The 22,332-nt window shown below is 42.1% G+C and overlaps 1 protein-coding gene across 1 annotated transcript in view; it reads left to right on the plus strand.

The window, feature by feature from the left end:
- The window catches only part of Bbg (PDZ domain-containing protein big bang), a 106,436-nt gene that overhangs the window by 25,682 nt on the left and 58,422 nt on the right, over positions 1-22,332 (plus strand). Inside the window, exon 5 of the mRNA XM_076784771.1 lies at positions 4,378-4,469. Within this exon, the coding sequence (XP_076640886.1) occupies positions 4,378-4,469 (92 nt within the window). The remainder of the gene's footprint in view (positions 1-4,377; positions 4,470-22,332) is intronic.

Consider the following 22,332-nt stretch of genomic DNA (forward strand, 5'->3'; position numbering starts at 1 on the left):
CTAGTCAATTTACAGCCAATACCGCGGCACATATGCAAACATACATTTCTGTACAAAGATTTTAAAACAATTGGCACTGAATGAAGTTAACACGAACATGAACAATTTCAGTGAATCAAAATTGCGAAATTCTATGAACTTAGAAGTTAACTGAATTCAATTTTATGTGACCGAACAGCTCGCTAAATGTCGCTACTGTCGCTGCAAGTATGTCTCCAAAATCGTAAAACATTACAAATATATTTGCCTCCGGTAATTCACAGAAGATTGTACAAGCCTTGGCAACGCTACAAACAAATGTTGCAACGTATTCAATCTCAAATTCAACAAGGAAAATCTGGAATCGTAGATAAGAGGGATTATTGTCGAGACGATCGTGATCATGATTAATAGCGGATGACGTGTCGTTTGCACGATTTGTTTTTTGGCGTAAGAGGCCACGATCCGGAAATGTTAAAGAACTCCTTGTCAAGTATTGCAATTTGCATCTGTTATAGTGTCAATACAAGAATAATTCTAAGCTTTATTAATTATCTATTATAGCTTCTAAAAAGAAATACCAAAAATATCACACTTGAAGTTAAGGGTTAGCGCTTTAAATTCCATAAATTGCACGGAAAACTGCACTTCGAAATTTTTTGGAAAAGGAGATAGTCTACGCAGACAGCTCGCCGAATAAAAGAAGAAACTGACTAGAATATTTTCATATTATGCACACAAAGTTGAGCGTATTTTCTCCCACCGATTAAAGCTTTCTACCAGTTTCTCGAATGCATATAAATTTAGTACGGCAAAACTGGTTCAGATAATTCTCGTTGGCGCCCCATAGCCGCCACCCGACCGCAAAGGGCTAAAATAAATGTTTTCCGATGCACGAAACGGGCCTAAACAGCGCGCGAAGGCTAAAGAAAGATCAATAGCCCCGTTATAACAACCCGCCGCGTAAAAATCGAAACAGACATAGCATTTAAGCGAGCGACTATGGGGTCTCGGAGTTGGGTCGGCGGCCTTAGTATTCTTTAATTGTAAGCAAATCGCGTTTTCCGAGGAATTCACGGCGTCCCGACGCGACTCGGATGCCTGTGAACGATTTACGGTTGCAAAACGGTCTCTTATACACGTATTTATAGCATGGCCGAGCCACGCCTGCTCGATTCTCCACTGTAGATTCACTGTAGCCAAACGTTTGGACGCCGCTAGCCAAGAATGTGTGTGTGTTTTTTGCAATAATTCGAAGCGCACGCTCTGCACCCAGGGAGATTATGCTCGGAACACGCACCACCGCTTGCGGTCAGCCCGAAGAAAAAAAAAACAAAAAAGATCGAAAGCGAGGCGATTAGCATTCCGGAACATCCTCGCGAATCCGAACGCGAGTCGCTTAAGTGAAAGAGTGAAATTTCCTGAGAAGAGGGCTGTGGTTAAAGCCCGGCTAATGGTACGGCTGCGGCACGCCGCCGTTTCGAAAATTTCAATCGATCCCCAACGCGCGTGGATGTGGGTCATCCCGCGAGGGCAAAAAGTTAATTGACCACTTAGCCACTCGATCCGCGAAAATCGAGTAACGCGACCCACCAGAGATCCCGATGCCACCCTCTTTTTCTTGCCACTCGTTTAATCCACTTTTATTCCATTCGAATGATGGACCTCTTTTCACGATGATACGATTCGCGGTACTTCAGGCTGTTTGTAGGTCCATTTATCAAGCTATTTTTAAATGTATCTTTGAGGGAACTCGTTCTGGACATGTTAGGCTGTCCATTGTTTCGACTGAAACTGCTACTAATTTTGACTAATGCTTTCAAAACCACGTCTCTCAGAAACAAGTGACGAAGTTATGTGTTTAGACTTAAAAACCAATTTTTATATACTCGATGCTAATGCTGCCAAATTTGATTAACATTGTAAGAAAGTTAAAAGAGTACAGTCTTTTCTCGATATACAGTGTGTCCCACGAGCTCTGTCCACTTGAATATCATGCTTATTTCAAACAATACGAGAAAATGTTACTTACAGAAGTTGCAGGGTTTAAGAAACTACATAATATGGTATAAATGATATTCGTGCAAGTGAAGGCGTAGAGAAGATGTAGAGGTCACCTTTGGTTTTTTAAACGGAATGTCCAATTTTTTATGCTCGATTTCGATGGATTGGCGTATTCTGAGTACCGTTGCTGAGATATTTGACTGTTTTCATTCTATTACTTTCATTATGGAACGTATTCAAGGATATGCTCACTACGTCAAATGTAAACATTGGTAGGCTTTCGACAGTGTCAGTGTCAGTCAGTTTCTCAGTTAGTGAACATAAGATAGTCAATATGAAATTTTTATTCGAAGAACAATTAGAGATGCTTCTAATTTATGGAGAAAGTAAGAGAAACGCAATTGTGGCTCGAAATTTGTACGGTGAAAGACATCCAAACCGCATATGCCCTTCACACAAGATTTTTGAAAGATTGTGTAAAAAATTAAAAGAAACTGGAAGTCTCGCTGTTCGTACGATGAATCGTGAAAAGCCTGTATGTAGTGATGAAGATAATGATATTAATGTTGTTGCAATGGTACATCATAATCCTCATATCAGTGTACGTCAGATTCAGCGCAAATCTGAAGTCAGCAATAGTAGTGCATCACGAATTCTCACCACATTAGCCTTCGCCAGAAATTGCATGACATGGATTATGTAAATTGTGTTAGATTTTGTGGATGAGCTCAAGAGCAGCTACAAATCAAACCACTTTTTTTCTCTTTAATACTATTTACCGATGAGGCTACTTTTACCAGCACTGGGCATGCTAATTTACATAACACGCATTATTGGTCAGTACAAAATCCTTACTGGCTACGACAAATTGATTATCAAAGACGCTGGTCCATTAATGTGTGGTGCGGAATCATAGGGCAACAAATAATTGGGCTTATTTCGTTGACGGCACTTTTACTGGTCAAAAATATGATACGTTCTTATGAAATACATTGCCAAATTTATTAGAAAACGTGCCATTAAGCGTTCGTCAGACAATGTGGTAACTGCACGATGGATGTCCAACACACTACGCTCGAAGGGTGAGAAGTACACTTAATGAAATATTCCCAGATCGATGTACAGTACGCGGTGGCATTATTTGCTGGCCAGCACGAAGTCCAGATTTAACACCCCTAGACTTTTTCTTGCGGGGAACATTGACAAATATTATGTATCGAGATGCACCAACAACTCCGGAAGATATGAAGCAACGAATTATCACAGCGTGTGCTACAATAGACGCTCCAACAATAAGACGTGTAAGAGACGCAACAGTTCAAAGACTACAACGTTGCATCGCTGCTGATGGCCGGCATTTCGAACATTCTTCATGAAAACAGTCAAATATCTTGGCAACGGTAAGTTTTAGGACAAATACACTTTAGTACTTTTATACTCGGAATACGCTAATATGTCGAAATCGAGCATCAAAAATTGGACATTCCATTTAAAAAACAAAGGTGACCTCTACATCTTCTCTACGCCTCCATTTGCACGAATATCATTTATACCATATTATGTAGTTTCTTAAAACCTACAACTTCTGTAAGTAACATTTTCTCGTATTGTTTGAAATAACCAAGATATTCAAGTGGACAGAGCTCGTGGGACACGCTATATGTCTCAAATATCTGGCCGATAAAAGTCCCAGAACTATCCCCACTTCCGCGGGGTATACCCTGCGAGGGGCCAAAAAGCTCCAGAGACCTCAGTCGCCGAGGAGTGCAACATAATACGGGTCGGGTATATCGGTGAGAGACCACTACTAATCGAAATCTCCTAAACTAAATGATAATTGGCCCTGTCAGACCCGTGTTTTGGATATGCATCGTGTGGGCATGTATGTTTACACTCCTGGGCGACCGAGGTCTCTAGAGCATCGCTGTCCTTTTCTACGTTCGGCGTGAATTAAGGATAGTATCTCCTGGCCGATATATGTATGTCCCTGGCTAGACCGGTGTTTTGGACGTATATAGAGTAAACACTGTACTCTTTGTCAGTATCATACATTTTAACCTTCCATTTTTTGTTTTAGTAAATAAATTAGTTTGATTCTATGACATTTCTGAGATTGCTGTGTTGGCACTGAAAGTGTTAATCAGTCTCAGAATAATGAGTAGTTCTACTGCGATATTGACACTTTGGGTCAAAATGGATCCAGGCAAGAGTTCATACTGAAAGTACCAATTTCAATTGTGAGATTTCACTTGCCTCCTACTTTAGTGTATTCGTAAATGAATTAGATTTAAGATCAGTTTTATTTCTTCAATAATTCTAGAATCGATAATTCTAGTGTTAAGAGAGTTTTCTTTAGAAAATGTTAACTCTGTCATTTTGTTTTATATTACTTAGGAACACCGAAATCAGCAACGATAACACACCCACGGAAGAATGCAAAAGTTTGGACTCACCGACCGACAGAAAAGAAACATTCATCGCAAACGGTAAGTCCTTTATAATTTTCAGAACATTGATGTGCTAGCACAATGTTTACACTTAATTCCGGTATAGTCTGCAGGTTAATTTTTGGAATCATGATTTGCTGATTTCGGCAACAAAAATCAGAATAAACTGACACATAAATCAATGATTAGAACAATTTTATACAAAATATAGATACATTTTTGTTAAGAATAGAATAAAAAGTAAATGGATTTACTATTAGATTTATTATGCATTTATGGTAAACATGAGTAGGTGCAATTTAAAGCAAGAGATAGATGAAAAGAATTTCAGAGCCCCGTTGTATTAGTATCAGCTCGTCGAAATTATTAAATGAAGAAAGAAATTTTTATTTTCCATAACAATCCGCAATCTACTTATCACTCAACATAATGATTATTGTAACCGTGAAAAGAATTGTAACGCGAGGGTTAATTTAAATAACGAGCCCTCGATGACCATTCAATTTCTAAATTTTTCGTCATCATTTTTTCAATTTGAGAAAATAATTCGGAGAATTGAAATAAAAGTGAAAGGACAAGAATAGGATGAAGGACGATTCGAAGGATGTTAGAGGATAATAGTGTCTGAATTGACACGCTCGCCAGCAGAACATCGCAATTATTCCGTTCCCCCGGCTGGAACCATTACTCTTATCTTAATTCGACTGTCTAAACTGTCGCGGTAAGTTCACGCTCGCCGGGACAAATTAAAACGCGTCGTTCGAGGTTAATAGAAAACAATTACCGTCCGCCTGGGGGGCCAATTAAAAGGCCCGCGAATCACTCGTTCGCCGTCCATTAGGCGTGCGCAACTGCGCAAAAATGTTAGCGCCGTGAAGCGGCGTTGATCCGCGCAACCTTGAACACTCGTTAATTTCCACGAGAAGAAGCCGTGGTTCATTTGCTCATTGCTCGTCAGGTTTCTCGGCACTTGGCTCTCGCGAGCAAGGCCTCGGCTCTAGATCGATCATCGAGGTTAAATCGCTGGAACTGACCGATCCGGGAACCTCGTTCCTAGTAAATCACTGTTCGCTCGAAACTGTTGTGTTCCCACTCTATTTCCTCGCCTCTGCAACCGCGTTTTTATCGGGCGGACCAATTAAAATTCTCGGATGTTTGCCTTGTTAAACTGTGACACGCCAAATCTTCTTCCAGCCTTTTCTCTCGTTTCGAAAATTCCCGGCAATGCTCCGCTACACACTTTTAATTCTCTGCTATTTATCTTGTTAAGCTCCGACAGAGTTCAAATGCAAATTCACTCTTTGCAAACTGATGTTTTTATCAGATCAACTAGTTAACATGCTCAGATGTTTGTCTTCTTAAACTGTGACACGGTTCAAATGTAAAATTGTCCTCCACTCTTTCCTCGCTTCGAACATTCACAGCCCCTTGACATTATAAATTGCAATTTTAAGTTTTCTGCTATTCGTCTTGTTATATTGTGACATAGCTTATACTCAAATCCACTCCATAGAAACGATGCGTTTATCAGTTCCGCCAATTAAGATTCTTTGCTATTTATCTGGTTTATATTTAAAAGTTATATTGTCATCAGATGTACAGGGTGTATAAAAAGTAATGGTCATCCGGTTTTTTTTTACATCAACACCTTCTATACATCGAAAAAGGAAAAAGTTTGAAACGAACCATATGTCGCAAACAAATAGTTACCGAGATATAAGCCGTTAAAGTTTTTGCAAAACTTAATTGCGTGGAGTTATACGTATAAACAAAAGCCTACTACTACAGTCCACCCGACCGTGTCAATGAGACGGAACATAATCGTGTGCGTGCCTCGAGACAAACGAAATTTGAAGTTTCAACTATTTGTTTGCGACGTATGGTCCCTTTCAAGTTTTTCTCTTCTCAATGTACAGAAGATGTTGATGTAAAAAAAAACTTTCACAACAATTTTCTTTGTTACAAACAATTTTGCGGCAAGTTTCTTTGACAAATGTCGAATGACAAATGTAGATTCACCCTTGGGAAGGATGACCATTACTTTGTATACCCTCTTTACAGTGATTTTTCGATATTTGTCGCCAAGGCCTGGATGATAAATGTCGCGAAATTATCCCCATTACCGCGGGGTATACTCCATGAAGGGCCACGAAGCTCGAGAGGCTTCAGATGTCGAGGACTGTAAACAGAAACGACTAGGGTATGTCTCTTGGACGACACATGACGCTGGCATTACCCGTGTTGATGACATATATCCAGAACTCACTGTACTAATTAAAAGAAGCTTTCCCGTGAAGCGTTAAATTTAGAGAATGGTTTCAACTTTAATATATGTGGGTATGACGAATTTCTTTTACTAATTTCGTAGAAACAAATCGTTTCAGTATGACGCAGAGCTGTAAGGCAGTATATCTTCGATTAACATAAATATTAGTACTCGCATGGTTCGATTTCACTCCAGATCAACGCTTTATCCCGGAGCAGAGATCTAAGTGACTTGCCAGAGAGCATTATTTACGAGATGTAATCAGCATTAACCCCCTTCCACTGCAATTTATTTGCAGGCAATCGCGCACAGGCATACAATTTAATCTTAGTGATATATGTTTCCTATATGTTAATATGTACGTCAATGTAACACCTTAATATTTTACTGTCCGTGCAACCTGTTGCATTATTACTTCGCATTATTATGAACCGTGTAATTGTATAGTAAAGTCTGCTCTGCATACTTCGTCCCGCACAATTTACAACTATTCAAACACATTGATACACGGTAGATCAAACGTTCAAATATTTTACGAAACCTCAGAAGAATTCATTGACTAGTTGCTACTTTGGTTCGCACAATTTTCAACTATTTAAACATATCAACACACAATAGATCAAAAGTTTAAACGTTTTATGAAATCCCAGAAACGTTCATTGAAAATTTTCTAGTTCCTACTTTGACTCGTACAAATTACAACTATTGCAACATATTGCCACAATCCAGTGACTCGGCGGTTTAAATATATTCTATAACCTACGTTCATTTACACTCGTTCAAAATTCAAGCCTTTATTAATTCCGCATTCCTTGGGTGAAAATTCATTCATTACTAGACTTCAGAACAGATTTAAAGTATGTTCGTAATACTTTAAATTTACTGAAACTATTAAGCCGGAAATACATTTTTGCTTGACCACTGATTCCTTTAATTGGTACAGTAAAATTTTAATTTCACCTAAAAATCCGCATTGCTCAAGCAAATACCGAATGGGGTATCAACTGAGGATTCTTTTTGTAATCATTTTACAATTAATTAATGGGGGATTGGATCAAGGGGGATTGGGTTAAGGGGATTAAGTGGTTGACACGCGAAAAAATCCGGCACGCGCAACCAATTGTTCAAGCGGATGAATTCGCAAGGATTCTGCGGGCGAGGCGATTCCATTGAACCCGGTGCAAGGGTTCAATCGCAGCGGCACGCGGCGCGATGCAATTCTCGTTGCACGCGGTGCACGCACGCCCACGCACGGCTCGCGTCGCGCTTCATAAAGGTTACGCATTAATCTCGGTGCGTTACGCGCCGCTAAGGTTCTCCGGTTTCGCGCGTGCACGCCACCGAGCATTCAAAACGGAGGCAGTCAGCCAGCGTCGTCGAGCGCAGTACAACGCAATGCAGCGCAGCACGGTGCAGAGCGGTGAAGCACACTGCAGCCCGCAGAACACGAAAGACAAAGGCGTTGTTCGCTCGCGGCGCACCTTCCTGCACAGGAATTCTTGTTCGCCCCGATACACACGCCGAATGGATCTACGATCATTGTCCGCCAAAGATGGATCGCGACTTACGTGGGAAATCTGAATAATAGCGCGATCGTCGCCCGACTAAGCGAAAATAATATCCTCACCGTTGGTGGTCGAAAATCGCGATGCAAAAATCCATTTGTATCCGCACGAAGAAAATATCTTCTTTGGCACATCGCACAGTGCGGACAAGTGGGGCACACCTCACTACACGAAGTTTATATCACGACGTTTTTTCGATGTACGAAAAATTCTATTGGCAAAACTGCATATTAGGAGGAAATTAATATTATTCATAATTTAACAATCATTTTACAATTATTTTTATGCATAAATATTGCTATTTTTTCAGCAATTTTTAAAAAATTTCATTTTTTGTAGATAATTAAAATTACATATGTATTCGTAATCAAATTTAGATTTTTGTAAGAAAATTGTGCCATGGCCGCAGTCTCTAGAGTGCCAAAAATCGAAAAATATTGCATTAACTGTAAATGAGTGTCGCAATAATAATTCTGTGTTATGGGAAGTGCTAACCAAGGTATATGCATTCTGTTTACATTTAATAAAGTAATAGATTTATTTTTTGTACAAATTTTCAACGGTGGTTTTATTTATTAATTGCATATAAAACTTCAAATTAACATATAACAAAGACGGCAAAATATATCCTAAGTTTCATACATATTCGGATATATTACTTATTATAGTTTACGAATTTTATAGTTTTGTTTGCAACCAACTGCTACTTTTAATTTTATAAACATTTTAAGAAGTGTCCACACCTTTCCTTCAGGATCTATCGTGGAAAATTTGTTAATTTATTTTTAAATTTACTAGTTGTATTGTCAAATTTAATTTTCTGCGAATAATTAACAATACACATACATTCGTAAACAAATTTGGATTTTTGTCAAAAATTTTGCCACTTGTCCGCCACATTCACAGTGCGGAATTTACTGTTCAAAAGTTGCTGTGCGAAATTCAATGTTCGTGTGTATCACGATATGAAATACATTTCTTTTGCAAGAAATGCATATTAGGATGAAATAATAATCATATAATAATCATTTTTGTGCACAATACAATTTTGCAATATTCATATATCAATCATTTTTATGTATTCTTAATTTGTTTTTAATATATGTTTCGTACTTTTTGGAAAGGTAATAAGAATGTCAGGATACATCGAGATTGTTTGGAAGAACGGGAATGGGGATCACATTCCAAGTACTAAGAGTGAGTCGGATAGAGAATGGCGATTTGTTAAGTTTGTTAATTTTGTTGACTACTATTATAGTTTGTTTAAGTTTCTTATTATTAATTTTACATATGGTTCATTTATTATTAATTTCGTTTTAAATTTGTTAATTTTTAAAAATAAATTTTTTTATAAAAATCGTTAATTTTTAGTTATATTGGTAAATTTAATTTTCTGTAAACAATTTCCTATATACATATATATGTACATTAATAACTAAATTACGAGAAGTGCCCAAAAATTTATCCGCACTGTGCATCGTTTCGGCAAATAGATTCTCGATTCTATTGGGGTTGTTTATAAAAAGGATAACAGAGCTGGGGCATACCTAGACAGTGCAAATCATAAAAAATGTATAACTAGATTGCGGATTCGATGCACGAACACTTCAAAGAGAATTCCTTTCTATCACAACGAATCAAACACTATTTTCCTGAACACGTTGACTGCCACGTCGGTCATGTATGGGTGACACAATTTCTTTTTTTAATTTATTTTTTCCGCAATAGTTGCTTGAACCGAACGTCGTTGGATTCGCACAATCTGAAAGAGTTCAATACGTAAATCACGTGATAAGCATTAATTCTGCAATTTTTATTGCAATTATTAAATTACTTTGCTTTTGTGGAATTTTCGGGGGATGATTGTTCGACAGTCAACGTGTTCAATTAAAAACAACGGACACGTTCCAAATGAAAACGTTTAGAGACTCTGTACAAGTCTCTCTGTGTACCAATGAATGTTCAGACAAGTTCCGAATGGATTACAGTGAATTCTCGATAAATATCAAGAACACAGGTCATGTCAGCGTCAAGTATCGTCCAGGAGATATACCCTAAGCCGTGTTATGTTTACACTCCTCGACGTCCGAGGCGTCTCGAGCTTCGTGGCCACTCACGAGGTATAGTCCGCGGTAGTCGAGATAAATCCGCGACGTTTATCATCCAAGCCTTGGCGACATATGTAGAGAAATCACTGTATCGAGAAGAAACGGCAATTAAACTGCACCTACTGGAAAGAAGAAGAAAATGGCCGCGCTCCACGGTGTTCTATGTGGCCCCATAGGTGGTCGGCTCGCCACAGGCATCCGAACAAAGCGGGCCGCCGAGCGTTCCTCTTAATTTCAGTATCTGGGATTGATTCATTAGCGTTCGACGCTTCCGTATGAACGGGGCACGCGATGCGCCTAATTGCCGGCCATAAATACCGGCCGGCGAATCGAAGGCGCGAGGATCGAGTCGGACGTGGACCGATTCACGGTCCGTTTCGGTCTAAACAAGGCCCATTTGTTTACGTAAGCGAGATAAGCGGCGGCATTACTCGCAACGTGACCCGATAGAAAAGACGCGGCAGTAATTACCTGGCTGGATGTACCGGATGTCGATTATCGTGGGCGTTCGCGAACGTGAATACGCGTTGCCCTACTCGCTTGTTCGTTCGTTTGCTTGCTTGCTTGCTTGTTGGCTCGCTCGACTCGGATCATTTACACTGGCAGCCCTATTACGGGCGGCGCGTCGTGATCCAGTAAATGTACGGCCGGGAGTTTTCGCGCCTCGCGATTTCCAGCCCCGTCGAACGAACGCCTCGTATTTCAGCGGTAAGAGGACGCTCGCTGCGAGAGGAGTGCTTGCAACGAGCCACGCTTCGTAACACACGGCGGACTTTCATTTATTAGGCGCGAGGCAAGAGGGAGGCTCGTTAGACGCTCCTGCGGGTATGCGAACCTTCGCGAGATCCGTGACCAGAGAATTTTGATGATGGCGATGTGCAAAAATTCCGAGATGTAGCTTAGATACGTGCGAATATCTGCACAAAGTTTCGTAGAGGGATCTCTTTCGGTTTTGTAGAGAAAAAAAATCCCAGAGTGACCACTCGCTGGATGTGGTAAACTCGCGCGTGTGGGTGTATAGAGGCCTTTCTAAAACTTGCCACAAAAGAATTCTTTGAGATAGCAATCTATAAACATTCAGAAGTATGATCTATTAATGTACAGAAAGTAGTCTATGAAGTTTCAGAAAAATATTAAAATCGCACGGGGGTACGACAAACTTGATTCGCCACAAAAGAATCTTCACGATACGAACCTATAAAAATTCCTAAACATAGTCTGATCCTATATAAACAAGTCTTCACAGTTTCATGAAGATGCGTCGTTCGGTTTCGTGAAAAGAAATTAACAAAATTAGATTGACTACAAAAGAATCTGTAAAAATTCCTGATCACAGCTTAATTCCATAGAAACAAACCCAGAAAGTTCTATAAAGATAACACGCTCGGTTTCGAAGAAGAAAAAATTCCCAAAGTGCATCCTGCAAAAGGGGAGCATGACCCGGGTAGTTCTAGTGACCTCGAGCCGCAGCGAGAGAAAGTTTCGCTTTTTCGTTTGTTGAAGACCTTGCCTCTCGACCATAAACTCGTGAAATTCTGGGAAAGTGATGTTCAGGAGACCCGATGCTCCCTGTTGATAGTAGAAGCGATCACCGACGGTGCCGGCGTCGTTGGAGCCACCTTTCGTTTCGAAATTGTTCAAGCGATAGATCAGCGAAAGAAATAAGGAAACTCCTTTCGATCGGTGATCAGGCGCACCACTCCTCAAGAAAGTGGATGCTCGTTGAGGTTCGCGGCCGGTGGGTGTGAGAACGGAACCGTTAAGTATCATTGAACGAGGAGCGGAGGCTGCCCCCGCCCAAGTAGCTCCGGGTTTCCACGCGGCGCAAGAGAGGATCCAATTAAACGCGAGACTTTACAGCCTGGCTGTCTTCGCGGGGGGATAAAGGTTCGTTGGGTCGCCTTGAGACGGGCTGGCGTTAACTTTTCGCCAGCGAATCGTTGACATTCCTCCCTTCACTGCCGATCGTCTCGCGACCTCGATGTCTGGTCGAACCAAACCGCCGTCCACTCGCGAGACTCGGATACTGTCTCGATCTATTTCAGTAATATTCGATCGTGCGTTCATCAGTATTCAACTTAAATTACACACATTTTCGCACGCATTCTTTCTGGACGTAGTTGGTCATCTTTCATCCTGACAGGAACACGATTTAACGACAAGGGGTAGAGTTCAATTGATTTTTCTGAGCTTTCCCGTGAGAGTTTTTGAACTTCTCAGGGCTCAAACGAAAGCTGGTAGAACGCTCTTCGTGATAAATTCGCTGAGGTTAAGAAACAATCATGATCTTGGCCTGGGTCTTGAGAAATTCCAAGTGGTAGTTATGGGAAAGACGAGAAGGGATTCTTTAGAATTGACTTTTCTGAGCTTCCCCGTAGACATTTTTGAAGTTTCAAGATTGTAAATGAAAGCTAGAAAAATTCTCTTCGTGATAGATCTATTGAGATTTGGAAAAAATTGCGATCTTGACCTGGGTATTGAGAAATTCCAAGTAGTAGTTACGGGGAATACGATGCACGGATAAGGGGTTGCTTTGAATGAATTTTTCTATGCTTTCCTGTGAGAATTTGACAACTCTTGACGTCTTAAACGAAAGCTCGGACAACGCTTCTTCGCGGCGAATTCATTGCAATTTACCAATAAATTCCACAAAACCTGACGTACGGACAAGGGGTAGGGTTGAATTGATTTTTTTCGGAATTTTTGTACCCTCCCGCATGGAAATGGAGGCTGAAGGCACGTTGCCAAGGAAGGTTGATCTATTTGATGGATCGCCGGCTGACAAAGAGGACAATAATCGCTGACAGTACCGGATTCATCGAAGTCAGCGGGTTTAGGCTTCCGGGAGTGGGCGAGGTTGGAGTTTCGAGGCCATGAAACAGCGTACGAAAAGTCTTACGACAGCTACGTGGTCGGTTACGCAAGCCTTTGGATAATCGGACGGGATGATAAATGGTTCCGAAGGAGCAGGAGGCAGAGAGATATTCGCAGGCGGTTGTGTCGCCGCGTTCCATCAGGTGAGGCCACGAGAAGGCAAGCGAACTGGCAGAGCCAAAGCTAAAGCTAGCGAACAACATCGTCGTCGCCAGGCTCGAGGCTCGTTGGCTGTGAGTGTGGGTGGCTGGTCAGGGTCTGTCAGGGCATGGTAGTCACAACAATATGGCGGTCGAGAGCGCATACCCGTCTCCATCGTGTTCTGGCCGAGTCCGCCGCGCCGGATCGAGCCCTCTCGCAGTGGCTGACCGCGCTCAAGGTCCCATACCCCCTTAATCGCCTTCCTTTTCGAGATCTTTCACTCGGTTCGCTCCCAATCGAACAGACACCGCAATCGAACAGCGAGCCGCAGCCGAGTATATATCGTACTATAGCCGCGACTATGACGTTCGGGGAGACTGCATTCCTCAACGGCGCGCCACGGCGCGGTGCAACGCGCGGCGTGGCGGTGCAGTGCAGTGCAGTGCAGTGCAGCACCCGCAGATGCAGAGTATGCTGACCCAATGATAACCGGCTTACCCTATAATCGGCCGTCCTGTCATTGCTCGATTAGGGTCGATTTATAAACGTCCGCCAGGGACTCGCGCGATCCTATATCGATGCGTGCTCGCGGTTGTCGGGCATGCATAAACAGGGTAACCAAATTTTGCCCGGGCCCCGGGGCGGATTGCGCATGGGCCTGAGGATGAGCCACCACTCTCAGCTCGATATTTCCGACCACGATCGACGATTTTGTCGATCCCTTTCCAAATCTAATTGCTATATAGTTGGGGACTTGCCTTGGGGTTTCACGATGTTTTTTAACCTCTTGCGCTACGACTAATTTTACGGTTTCAGTGATTAGAATTTTTTAAGTAATTCGTGATTTCCTAAAAAAAAAAGGAGAACATTTATATCTATTGTATGCCTACATTATCTTCTCTATAGCTGTACATTAACAACGCGAAAATATAATTTTATTTCGGTTTAAAGGAAATCAATACCGTACATATTTGTTAGACTCTGTTCAGAATCTTCATCACGAGTATGACTCGATTATGTAGGGCAAGGGGTTAAACAGCGAGGGTGTTGACGAAAATCGGGAAATTGAGAGTGATAGTCGAGGGGTTTCTTCGAATTGATCTGCCTGTGCTTTCTCGTAGGATTTTTATAACTTCTTGGTGCCCAAATAAAAGCCCAAAGAACGCTCTTTACGATACACCGATTGAGATTCATCATCAATCGGGATCTCGAGCTGTAAATCGAGAAATCCCTGTGATTAGCTACAAGAGAAGCGATGCTACAGCAAGGGGATGTTCTAAGCTGATTGCTCTGCACTGAAAACTAGAGGTACAATTCCTCATCCATTCTCAACTGCATCTCCTAAGAACACATCTCCCTAATAATTCTCCCCAGATTTCACTGAATCATGGGCAGCGCATTCATCACGGAAACTCTCACATTTCTAAATCGGAATGGATCACGGGCACAAAGTCGAAACCTGTGTAAACAGAAGCCCAGGGGCAACTCGAGAAATGATGCAGACATTCTTGACAAGTTGATGATCGGAGGCTGGCCGAAAGCTACAAGGCCCGGCGTCGAAAAATCAATATTGATCTGCTTGGGTATGAAGAACCGGGCACCGAGGCGGTCCGCTCGCAATTACCGATAATACCGTTTCTCAGCCAGTGATTGGTCCAGGGAGAAAAAGAATAAGGAAGAAAGAAGGAGAGAGAGAGAGAGAGAGAGAGAGAGAGAGAGAGAGAGAACCGTTCTTCAAACAGGAGAGCAACAGTCGGACTCTCATCAGAGCAACAACGATCGTCGACTTTCTCTCGGGCCCGTTTTAATATTCATGCGCGTAATGGACGTAAAGTTTGCGTCTCTTTGCCGCAGAGACAGGGACGCTATGATGTATCGAGGCTCTGCTTTCCTCTCTGCCTTTGCTCTGCTTTCCTCTGCCTTTGCTCTGCTTTGCTCTGCTTTGCTCAGCTTGGTCCAGGCTCAGCCAGGCTCCGGTGCATTCACCCGGCCTGGCAATGATAACTTCCACGGAATCGGCCGTTGTCTATTCAGTTCCACGGAACCGGTCACGAGCGATGATTAGTCGAATCAATCATTCGGAGAAACTATTGGCGGCGGGAATCGCTCCGAGCTCAGAGCTGAGAGCTGAGAGCTTCGATCGCGAAACGGATCGTTGACACTCTCAAATCCTCAAGGCAAAAGAAGGAGAGAGAAAGACAGGTAAGGAGAGCCAGATAGTGACTTAGGAAAACCAAGAGAGAGGTATTGGAAGAGTGAGAGAAAAATCGAAACTGGGATGAAAAACGGGGAAAACGTCGGAAAGTTTGAGAGAATAAATCGAAGGAAGATGGAGGGCGAATGAGGAAATGAGGGCGGGAGGTCGAAGGGTGGTGGAAATGAAAAATAGCAATGAGAATTAGAATCGGAGGGAGTGGGCGCAGAGAAATTTTGAAAATTTGAAACGGAAGAAGTGGGACAGAGGAATCTTGAAAATTTGAGAATTTGAAGCAGAGGAATTTTAAAACAGTAGAGAGAGAATTTGAGACGGAGAATAAATTAGGGTAGATGCAAGAGAAGAAGTGAGAGAGAGAGAGCAAGAAGATAGGCGGACAATTATACAGTTACGGTCAAGCAGCGAAGGCATGATCGATGCGCGCCAGTATATCGCGGAAACTGAAATTAGATCGTTCGGTCTTATTTATTAAGCGATGCTCGAGTAACTCACTCGCGACGATGGATCCTCTCTGAACGGGAACCGGTTGACCATCAGCTTCAGAAACCGTTTAGTCGAATGATCGTTGGTATCGCAAACTCACCATAAGTAATGACGCATTATGAGAAGTTCTTGGAATTTCTTCGCTCGAGCAGGAAGCCACCAAACGAAACATGCGAGGAAGAAATCAAAGAAATCACTTTACTATTTAAATATGTTTGCTGAACGATTATTTGAACGTTGAACTAAACCAGTGGAACCATTCGATATAGGAATTGGATTCTTAGGTGTAGATGAAGCGGTAATATGGCTCGAAAGTGTTAACAAAAAAAAAACTCGAAAGTGTTCCGATACAAATGCGTGCAACGGGTAGATCGAATTGAATGAAATTTTTCATCTGAAAATCTAAGCATAAATGCATCTTACAGACGACAGGATTTGAATGCATACAGTAGGCTTTAATAGTGGATCCTTATGCAAAACAAACATTCTCTACCTGAATTACAACAAACTTATTTTCTTTCTTAATATGTTTAATAGATTGTAAATAACATAACAGAATTTCTAAATTTTTCTAATGTTCCCACTGTTTTAAATTAATTCTGCTCAGTTTTGTTATAACCTCCGACGTCTAAATAGGATAAACGGAATTGAACATTTTGTAAAAATCTAAGCATGATTTTATCCACAATACAGTGATTTCTCTATATATCTCGCCAAGGCCTGGATGATAAACGTCGCGGAATTATCCCCACTACCGCGGGGTATACCCCGTGAGAGGCCTCGGACGCCGAGGAGTGTAAACATAACACAGCTCGGGTATGTCTCCTGGACGATACACAACGCTGGCAAGACCTACGTTGTTGACATATATCGAGAATTCACTGTAGTCACAAATAGTCCACTTGAATGAAATCATCAATTGAACGTATCTTCAGAACACAAATGACTAAAACAGTAAACGATACACCATACGGTTGGAGCAAGATATCCTAAATTGCAAGAGATTGAAGCCAATCCGGATCGAAAGATCAAACTCGCTACGATCTTCGAAATCTTCCGACTCGATTTTCTATGGGACTTTTCCGAAGTATAGTCACGGGATCGCGCGAGTGCAGACATAGCATAAATCGCGAGGGGCGAAGATCAAACGTCGAGCGTCCCCTCGGACACTGTTATTCGAATCGGCGTCGGAGATATTCATTTAATAAATCCAACGGGACGGGTTGTAGCTTGTCGCGGCGGGTCCGGTGACGGCCGCAATAAACCCAGCGAAGAATCACGATCCCGCATTGATCAAAACGGGAATCGCTCGATCCCGGAAACACCGAGCCGGTCTTCGATCGGGCCCGCTCGAACGTATCGCGAATAGATAAGCAGCCAGTCATCGACGACGGTGACGACACACTGCGTGTCTCGAACGGTGCATACTACCTGAAGTGTTTAGCTGAAACCGAAAATTTAAATTGCAAAAAACATATGTTAATGGTCCTGTTCCCTCTTGAGCAAACGATTAAAAATAACTCACCATGCTTTCTGAAATTCTCAAATTCTTCTCGCTTTCTTTCATTCGAAAAATGATTTCTGAAATAAAATATCGAACTTCCGAGTTCCAACGTTGGAGCATCTTCGAGTTCAAGGGGCTATCAAGCATTTAAACTTCCCGTGCTCTTTGAAAAACTTCTTTGAAAAGCGTCTTTCGCTTGTACCGATCTCTGAGCTGCGAAATCGTAGCTGGGGGACCACAACGCGACGTTGCGAAATCGGTATTGGATCTTACGGGAGGGAGAAGAGTAGAACCACCGTGATTATCTCGGTGGAGAACGGGGAATTCAGCCGCGTCTGAAAGGATCTGCTCTCCGCGCCTACGTGCGGCCAATACGTCCGATCGAAGCGACAGCATTCCAACGCGGCAACCCGGAAGGTGGGTGCACCGACATCGATTCGATTTGCTCCGATAAGTCATACACCCATGTGTTGCCCCATGCCAGTCCCCATGCAAACGGGGCGCGTGCCCCGTGCCCCCATGCCACGGAATGCCAAGGATCGTTCGTCGCAACGACCGACGCAAACTATTTCGCCGCAACGATCCGCGCCCCGTAGTCCGATTAACCTGTTAACCAGCCATGATTTTTCAAACGCGAACCGATCGGCCGAACCACCGTTCGAATAATGCCGAGTGCTGATATGCAATGGATACCGGGCGGGAGATCCTCTCGCCGAGGAATCTCGTTGGGGATCGTTATGCAAATTCGATGTTTTAAACGAGGAGAAGCTCGCAAAGGTCGATGTCCGGCGAGCTGGGTTTTCTTGATGGACTACGTCGGAATACAATACCGTCTTGGCAGCAGATGCATTTTTACTGTGATAGTCAGCATCGTCACGACAGAGTCATCTTCGCTGCTTTTCTGGAAACTGTTTTGGCTGCGGGAATCTCTCGGCGATTGAAATTGTTGTATTTTTTCTTCGTAAGTAGCAGAACCCAATCGCTTCAGAGCATAGAAACTGAAATATTAGGGGGACCCATAAGTAATCAATTATTTTGAAATCTAAAACAAACTTTGTAGTAAATTCAAGTTTTTATTTCTTAATTTATTATACAGGGTGTCCCACATAAATGGGAACTCCTAAATATCTTTCGTATTTACAGTCCTATCAGAAAACTTCAGAGGACAAAGTGACACTATTGCAGGGGGCAATATAATGGTGAAGAAAACAATTTTTTATGTCGTGTTTTTTAATGAAATTTCAAGGTCACCGATGTTTTTTTAAATGGAATAGTATATTTTTTTACGTTAGCATGATAGACAATAAAAAACTGAATTTAGTGGATGCCACCTTTTTGACCTTGAAATGACCTTGAGCAAGAATAATCATGTTGATTTCCTACATCTTCTACAGAAGTGAATGTTTTATTTCTTAAATAATGCTCCTGATAGATGATAGTCAGAGGCAGCAATACCCGATGAGTACGGGGGGTGCGGTAAAACTTCCCATTGCAATTCTTTGATTTTTTCCTCAGTGAGTTTCGCTGTATGGGGCCCGGCATTGTCAATTTGCAGTATTACATCTTTTCTGTAGACTAAAGATGCCCCCTTTTTCAATAGTTCTGAATACAGCCGTTGTAATTGCTGACAATACAACTGAGCAGTAACTGTTTCTCCAGGTTTCAACAACTCAAAGTGAATTATGCCACGACAGTCCCACCAAATGCACAGTAACACCTTTCTAAGTAATAAGCTAGGTTTAGGGGTTGATATTGCGGTTTGATTTGCAGAAAGTCATTGCTTGGAACGCTTTATGTTATCATAAAGAATCCATTTTTCATCTCCGGCAACGATTCTGCTAAGAAATGCATCTCTACGAAATCTGTATAGCAATGAAGTGCAAATTGAGCGACGAATATTCTTGTTGGTCTCAGATAATTGATACGGTACCCATATTCCTTGCCTATACGCCTTTCCCATTTCGTGTAGCTGCCTTTGTATAGTTGACCATGTGGACCCAAGGCTTCTCGATAATTCTTGTACACTTAATTTTGGATCAGCTTCCACTAGAGATTTTAGGGTGTCATTATCAAATCAACTGGTAGTCCACTTCGAGGCCTGTCAGAAAGATGATAATCACCAGCAGCAAACATTCTGAACCAACGTTGACACTTGTTGACCTCCAATACATCTCCATAAAATCCCGCATGAAAATGAAAAAGTATGCAATAACGAATACGATCCTCGGAAGGTACGGACGCCGCCATTTTATTACAGGGTTATAAAAAAAATTATACTTTTTAGAATATTTTGAACACAGGCTGCATTACCGAAAATTGTAAAAGAATACGTGTTTCCTCTTCAACGATCAGTATAGAAGTGAGGGCAAAACAAATTCTTTGCAAATAATTGATTACTTATAGGTACCCCTAATAATTAAATCCTTTGATCCTTCGAGAAGAAATGCCGACAAATTGGCTTGGCGTCTTTTAATCCTATCAGAAGGAATGCCAATAAATTGGCTTGACGTCTTTCAATCCTATGAGAAGGAATGTCAACAAACTGGCTTCTTCGTTCTGAATAAATACGGTCTTGTTCATTTTCAGAGTTCCGTAGATCTAGCATTGATTTCGAGGCTGCGTTCTGTCTCTCTGTCCCTCTTTTGATAAAAATGGCAAATTCTTTGAATGCCAATGCTCTGATCTATTGGTCACAGAACTTTTTAATAAGTAATATATATTGTGGTCTCCTCCGCGGCTGTCCAGCGAGGGAATAGCTTCCTGTTTCGATACAGAGGTTGCTTAAACAGCTTGGTGACAAACACAATCTTTCAGCATGAACGAATGTGACAAACGCGAGAGAACCGTGTGCACTGATACGAACGTATCCGGCTATTCGGTTGCGGTCTATCCGATCCGGCGTAGAAATAGATTCGTCCGTCTAAAAATTCGCGCAACAGTAAAAACTCTAACCAGTTTGGAAATGCCAACCGGATAAAAGTCCAGGGAACATGAAGTCAAACACGACCGACGAGTCAACTTGTCTCCTGCAACGGGTTAAAGGACATGTCTTCAACGGTGAACGTCGGGTAGAATAAAGGATAAATTAGCATCTGGCTGGCTCTCTGCGGCGACGAATCGATTAGGTTCCCGTGATCGCCCGCAATTGTTCACAAGCACAGTAATTAGCATGGATGAGCGGAGAAAAGCGAGTGTGGTCGAAACGAATCCGTAATCGGCACGGCGCACATGGGGCGATCCTGGCACAGGTGTGCAGATGTGCATCGGGAACTTCTTGCGTGCATACTGATCCACTCGTCTCGAAATATCACGACCACTCGCACGTGTTCGCGCGAAAACTCGAAGCGGAGTATTCCTGGCTCTTATCGTTCTGCTCGACTTTTCATTCGGGCCGTTTGATGAGACATCCTTATGTTTGTTCCTGTTCCAGCATGGAAAATTTTTTTTCAGCCTACAAAATGAGTCTAGATAGCATGTCCTCCGATTTTTCTTCGCAAAGTTAGAGCTATTTAAAACGATCCATGCTGAGGTGTCCCTGCTCGACTTTTCAGTGGGGCCATTCAAAGAAACATACCCTGCATTTTCGATGTTGTTCTAAGACGAAATTGAAAGCAGAGGCTTCACGCTGCAGTCAGCCTAAGTATGTCGCTCTACGATTTTTCTTCTCCAAGTAGCAACATGATCTGTGTCGAGTTAATTTCGATCTTTTATTGAGACGATTCAATGTTTTGGCTAAAGACTGACATAACAAATATCACCATACGAAATAAAAAGATACGGGTAAGTGTACCATTTCGGAAAATATCAAATGTTTTTCCGCGTTCCGTCTACATCAGTGGCGCTGTATGTCGACGCGGAGATCGCGATCGAGAACGCGAGCACGCCGAGCAATCAGCGAGCATTTTTACCCGAGAGGAATGTCCCCGGCAGCATTGCGCGAGCGCCGCTTAGACACCGGTAGAGGATCGGTTTCTTTCGATCGTGCTCGCGAGGACGACGAGTTATCGATATAACCTTCGACTTGACCATCCAGGGAATGCTTTATCGCTCAAAAACCCGTCCCCCGGATTTGCTCGAGCTTAGACTGCGTCTCGGGATTGAGTCGCCAGGACGAGTCCTGATCCTATTCTTCCTTCTACAGTGTTTACTCGCTATATGTCCAAAACACGGGTCTAGTCGCCGACGTATATGGGCCAGGAGATACTATTATTTGATCCACGCGACCTTACGCTCCTCGGCGACTGAGGTCTCTCGAGCTTCTTCACCCCTCCCGAGGTACAGTGAATTATCGATATACAGTCGGTCACGAAAATATTCGGACACCACTATAGTTTTGACTATTATAGTCCGTACTTCAGAAATGTATGCAATAAGAACAAAAAGAGGTTTCGCGTATGTTACTATGCAGTGTGTAGTTAACAAAAACATAAGAGATATTTATTTACGATAAGTGATTACATAAACAATAAAAGAAAAATGGAAAGTACCCTCATTTTCATGTCACGAAAATATTCGGACACTATCAAAACTAAGTTTATAACACTATATATAAATCTTGTTTTTATAAATTAATATTTTGTTGGATATCTGCCGTAATCGTGTTGGCATATTACAAATTATTCTTTTTAAATAATCTTGCCCAATACGTAGCCATTCTTCTTGCAGACGTCTTTTTAGTTCGTCCTTATTCTTTATGGGAATTGTTCGAATTCGGCAATCTAATTCATCCCATAAATTTTCAATGGG

The sequence above is a fragment of the Halictus rubicundus genome, chromosome 3 (assembly GCF_050948215.1).
Source record: "Halictus rubicundus isolate RS-2024b chromosome 3, iyHalRubi1_principal, whole genome shotgun sequence".
NCBI lineage: Eukaryota > Metazoa > Arthropoda > Insecta > Hymenoptera > Halictidae > Halictus > Halictus rubicundus.